The sequence below is a fragment of the Aphanomyces astaci genome (genome assembly GCF_000520075.1).
Source record: "Aphanomyces astaci strain APO3 unplaced genomic scaffold supercont1.3, whole genome shotgun sequence".
Lineage (NCBI taxonomy): Eukaryota > Oomycota > Saprolegniomycetes > Saprolegniales > Verrucalvaceae > Aphanomyces > Aphanomyces astaci.
The window spans coordinates 164,229-170,073 of NW_009798266.1; the positions used below are offsets into that span (position 1 = coordinate 164,229).

At 49.1% G+C, this 5,845-nt stretch overlaps 1 protein-coding gene across 3 annotated transcripts in view; it reads left to right on the forward strand.

The window, feature by feature from the left end:
- The window catches only part of H257_01660 (hypothetical protein), a 6,721-nt gene extending 3,932 nt beyond the window's left edge, over positions 1–2,789 (forward strand). The window contains exons 8-12 of one of the 3 annotated variants that reach the window (XM_009824970.1): positions 807–1,247; positions 1,321–1,471; positions 1,526–1,950; positions 2,095–2,179; positions 2,225–2,789. In XM_009824970.1, the coding sequence (XP_009823272.1) occupies positions 807–1,247; positions 1,321–1,471; positions 1,526–1,950; positions 2,095–2,179; positions 2,225–2,763 (1,641 nt within the window). In that variant the 3' untranslated portion in view covers positions 2,764–2,789. Of the gene's footprint in view, positions 1–290; positions 1,248–1,320; positions 1,472–1,525; positions 1,951–2,094; positions 2,180–2,224 lie in introns of all 3 variants that reach the window. The other 2 variants (XM_009824969.1, XM_009824968.1) reach the window with 2 other exon arrangements.
- Positions 2,790–5,845: the final 3,056 nt, after the last annotated feature.

A 5,845-nucleotide genomic window follows, 5' to 3' on the forward strand; every position in this document is an offset into this window, starting at 1 on the left:
CTGTTCAAGCTCGGTCTATCCAGCGCCGATGGCGAGATATGGTCGCTCAACAAAAGTGGGAACTCAAACTGCAAACGGTGCAAGCAGAATCTGCACGCATGAACCAACAGCTGCAGGCGCGGATCATTCAAAGCAAGTGGCGTGTATTACGCGTCCAGCTTCAACAGCAACGCAACGTGCATGCGGTCGCAGTGCAGCAGTGGTGGCGCCTTGCAAAATCCAGCCAAGTCAGGCGAGGCCAGACACTAGCCTCAGCGAGAATTCAAATGTGGTGGCGGCAGCGAACCAAGGCACAGCGACGACGACGATGCGTGACGGCTGCCAGAACAGTCCAAAGCTGGTGGCGAGCGCGTCGAGTTCGTCGGATGCAGCTTCGCGTGGCCTCCACTGGGATTCAAATGCAGTGGCGGAATTGCATGCGACGATGGCACTTCCGCTGCGTCTTTCGTCCCCTCACAACAGCGTGGCTCGTACAGGGCACCATGCTGGCCATCCAGCAGCGCCACCGGTGGCGAAGTCAAGCCAGTCGTCGACTTCAACGTTGTTGGGCAGCGTATCGGCTACGCGTTCGAACCCACGCCCAAACAGTCCTTGCAATGGTTTGGCGGCTTGTGACGTGGCGCCGCCAGCGTCGACGCGCAGTGTTGTCCATTCAAAAAGCCTATCGCACGTACGTGGAGTACCGGTGGTGGTTGTGGCATTATCGCATGGCTACCCGCATACAGCGCCTGGTACGGGCGTTTCTAAGGCGGCGACGCGCAGCCAAGACATTGATTGCAGCTGCCCGCAACTTTTTGAGCAAAAAGGTGTGGTCCACGGCTGTGGCTCTCGGCACAACTGCCGCGGACGAACCGTATTACGCGCTGTGGCTAAGCCAAGGCGTGGCGTATGTGAGCTGCATCCAGCATCGCAAGCGCGGGTCCCTCCAACTGGACAAGGCGACGTGGAGGGTGCTCAACGCATTACACATGTTTCGCTCGTCCAAGGTCCGTACCAAGGACTGGGAGTTCGCCGCTCTCGAAGTGCTTGGGCAAGTGGAAGTGGTCGAGACAGATACAACCATCCAACTGACCATGCCCCCCGAGTACGCTCTCGGAAAAGTGCTGCACCGGTCCGAGAGCCTCGCCCAAGTCAACAAGACAAAAACTACCAAACGAACGCTTACTGTCCTCGACGCGGCAGCTGGTCTGTCGATTCCGGACCTCCTGGACAGCTTGAACGATAACCGCGACGTCAACGAACGAGATGTAGGTCGTCGATGCAGAGTGTAGTTTTGTCCTTTGGCTTTGTTGCTTGTTTGTTGAGGGTTGTCGTGGGTAGGCGGCGGGGCAAACGCCTTTGCACGTGGTTGTGGCTATGCCACATGATGACAAACAGCATGACGTGATGGATATTCTCTTGGAACATGGAGCCGACGTCCATGCCAAGGATTATGACGGGGTGACGCCGTTGATGATCCTGGCTGGTCACGGTAGTTATCCTCCTCCCAACCATACCATCGTTTAGTTGCTAAGCAATGGACTAGGCCATCCCATGTTGCTGGATAAACTCATGCATGTTGCCCGACTCGACGCCGTCGACAACAAGGGCTACACGGCGTTGCATCATGCATGTGCCAAGAACAACAGGCGGGCATGCGAGTTGCTTATCGAGACTGCGCGCGACCGCTGCGGGTCGTTGAACTGTGCGTCCTACGATGGCACGTTCCCCCTGCATGTACTCGCGATCCTCGGTCACGTCGAATGCGCCTGTGTGTTGCAACAAGAAAACACGTGGAACGTGAACGTTCGGGACGCCGAAGGGCGGTCGCCGCTGCACTTGGCGATTGCGTACAATCACTCGACATTCGTCACGTTTTTGTTGGAGATGGGGGCGGACCCAGACGTCCGAGACGTCCTCAGCCGAACGCCGTTGCATTATGCCATGGAGTGCAAGTGCGGACTGGAAATGGTAGGCTCTCCCCATCGTCTTGATGATGCCATGACCATCATCTATTCATTATTGCTGTTAAACATGCATGGATGTAATGTTTGATAAACATATCAACAATATATACTTATATACCGATGAAACCAAAACGATGGTATGTTGCAGGTGAGCTCGCTGAGAAAGTTCAAAGTCGATTTGAACGCTGCCGATGAGCGCGGGGACACTGCCCTTCACTGGGCAGCCCATTCTGGTACGTTGGAGCGATACCTTGTGTAACCTGTAAATTGCGTTGTAGGCCATCAAAAATTGGTTAATCACCTGGTAAATTTGGGGGCCGACACTTTGCTACAAAATTCAGATTGGGAGACACCTGCCCAACTAGCAGCGGCAAACGGGTACGAAGGCTGCGTCGCCATCTTTTCCCGGGCGTCGAAGAAGAAGCCTCAATTCGTAGCGTCCCCTACAGCTGCCCCCGTCACTTCCTACGTGTCGATGGAATCTCACAGTGAACCTGCGGATGCCACCAAGACTTGTGGAAATGATCTTAGCAGTGAGTTCGGTGCAGCTGCAATGCCAGACGTTGAGGCATCGCAATGGGTTTACGACGAGTTTGGAGGGTGCTACGACACTGCAACGGGAACGTACTGGAGCCCAGATGGCCTCGGCGGGTACTACGACGCGTCCCAACAAGTAGCATACGCGGACAACAATTCTATCGAGTTCAGCTACGACAACGGCGAGTCTTATGGTGACACCAACAACTACGACTACGGAGCAGCCGAAAACGATTCGGCTCGTGCTGCAGAAAACGCCAAACCGTGGTCGGATTACTAACGTAAATGACCAATTTATGATCACTTTTTCGGAGTACTAATAGTTGCCGTAGAATTTGCATAAGGTAATCCATCAATACTTTTTGTGCCCTAAAATGTCAAATGTTTGAAGAACTCCAATACAAAAAGTCTCGAGATGAAACCCTTGGTTTCTTATATTTGGGAGTTGCACCATTTATATAATTTTGTAGAGAAAATCCCACACGCAACTTATAATATCAGGCAACCTTTAATTTACGAACTACGGTATGTACTACGAAATCCAACTACATTTTTAGTGCCAGAAGTGCCTGAAATATCCTAATATTTCAGGCACTTCTGGGCACTAAAAATGCAGCTGGATTTATATTTTCCAACGCTACCCTTAGTTGTTTTTTTTTCGACGTATGACCTTGGCAAGTCAAATAACCTGAAAAACATAATTATATTGTCGAGTATTTGATTTCAGAGTAAAATGGCAGCACATGAATGGACAGTGTCACCTTGCACGCAAAACCCTAGCCATTGAAATTATCGTCTTTTCGTATAATAAACATTACATTTGACAATCCAACATGGACGAGGACAGCGGGACTAGCGCAGCGTCTGAGGAGGACCCATCATGCAACTCGATCCCGACCCGACGGAAGGGGAATCGATACGGCGTTTGCTCTCCGGGACACCCCAACATTTTCAACGGACGTCCACATCAACGGCTTCAGTACATGCGTCAGAGCCACGACTATAAGGAGAAGGTTGAAGTAATAAACTTCCATGCCTTACATGGTATGTCTGCTACCCTCACGCGATTCTATCCACAGCTTGTGGGCAAAGACCGTCGAAACATGTCCAAAGTCGTCCGCGATTGGGTAAAAATGCGTACCAAGGTCGAACAGATCGGATACTCCTCGAGGTCTCAGCTAAAGAAACTCCGAAGTGTTGGTGTGGGAACCTCCTTAAATTGTGCTATCGAGGCGGTTATTGTCCAATGGGTTCAAGAGATGCGAAATGAAGGTATCCCAGTGGCTACAATTATGCTGCAATTAAAGGCCAGAGAACTTGCGGAGGAACAAGGGATTTCATCCAATCAGTTCAAGGCATCGCGGGATTGGGTGGACAGTTTCAAGAAACGCCATGGATTCACGCTACGACAAAAGACAAGGCAAGGACAAGACAAAGAGGAAGATGCCAGCGCTGCTTTGGACGCCTTTAGTAGGCGTGTTCACGAGGTATGCTTAATTATACATTTGGCTATTTAACAGTGTTATAGGTCATGTTAGTTAACGATATAACAAAGTGTTATAACGCTGACCAAACCGGCGTCTTTTACGAGTACTTACCCAAGCGTACGATCAATGCTCGCGGGGTGAAGACCGTGTGGGTTCGTTGTGGGGGCAAAGACAAGGAGCGAGCAACTGCAATGCTATTGGGTGACTCTGATGGAAACAAGTATCCGTTGTTCATTGTGCTCAAGCAACGAAAGTCCACCGTCGCCACGACAGTCCAATCCAACATCAACGAGCGACAAGGGTTCGGTCCGTTCGTATGGCGGGAGGTCACGCACCTCATGGCCGAGTACCCCAGCAGGCTCTACGGCAACCCCTCCGCATGGTGGAATGAAGACATATCTGTCGAGTTCCTCCGCTTTCACTTTGGGTCACGGTCAAACATGGCCGACAAGATTTTGCTTCTGTGGGATGATTTTTCGGGTCACTTTACGGATAAGGTATTTTTTATCCAATGAAATTCATCGACCTAAAATTATCCGGACTAGGTTCAAAATTACGCCAATGAAATTAATGTTCTCCTCGAGAAGGTGCCCCCGCAATTCACTTGGTCGTGCCAGCCAGCTGACGTCGCATGGAACAAACCCTTCAAGTCCCAGCTGCGAAAGTACTGGGTCGACACCCTCATGGAGCAAGTGCGAGCGCATGACAACTCAAAGCCGTTTCAATTGGTCCCACCGGACAGATGAACAATCGTGCGTTGGGTCAACACCGCGTGGGCTGATTTGCCGCAATCTACAATCATCATGGGATTCCGGCGCACAAAGTTGCTGCTCAATAACTCAAGTGCGGTCGATGGTAGCGATGATGAGCCCGACGATGACATCGATGCAATCTCGAGAAATTTTGGAAGTATCAATCTTGCCACAGATATCGTAGTCGATGAAAGTATGGAGATATTTGATTGAAAATGAATCGTAAGTATACTAAAGTTTTATGTATTGTCTGTATTGTCTCCAAAAACATGCCTTATCGATGCGCTCAAACACCCTCGTCTACCAAGGTCACGTACCGAGTCGTCATCGAGTCCGCTTATTGCCGCGGGTCAATAAGTGCGCCACGCACAGTTTCTCCTATCATATTACTATCATATATTCGGACACTTGGAATCTTACCATTGCATCTGGACTGTCTCGCGATATGGCGTCGGCAGCCGACAGCAGTCGTGGTTGGTTGCGTTGAAACTTGAATCATATCTACGTAGAATATCGTTTAGATGGGTCTAGTATGACGTCACCCGAGTGGATAGATGTGTGGTGGACGTACCGTGCCCTTGAGCTTGTTCCCTTATCTTTGCGTGGAGGGCGTCTTCGCTGCTGTCGACCGCCGAATTGCCGGGTTTTGGAAAATGCTAGAACCATCGAGAACCTTTTGATAATAAATATTCTATGTTTTGATGTTCTCTAAAAAAGTATACTTCAATGTCAATTGCAGGACCTCGTCGTTATCTTGGAATTTGTATGCAACTTATAATTTACCCAAGTTGAAGTCACAAAATGTACCACCATCCTGTGAAATATTGTATAAATTTTGGATCTGGCATGCAACCTTTAACTTACGAACTACGGTATGTACTACGTAGTACTTGAAATTATAAAGTAACGTCAAAGAAATGAAACAATTTTGGCTTTGTCTTTCGCAAACGGTCGTAATGTCTTAGTTTTGTATGTTTGGAATATTAATTTACAAAATATTATACCTGGATGTCATGACGCATTTTAATTTATACTAGTATACGAACTCAAGTCTACATTAACATTTGAACGCATTATAATAAAATGATAACTAATTTGATGTATTGGACAACATAAAAATGAT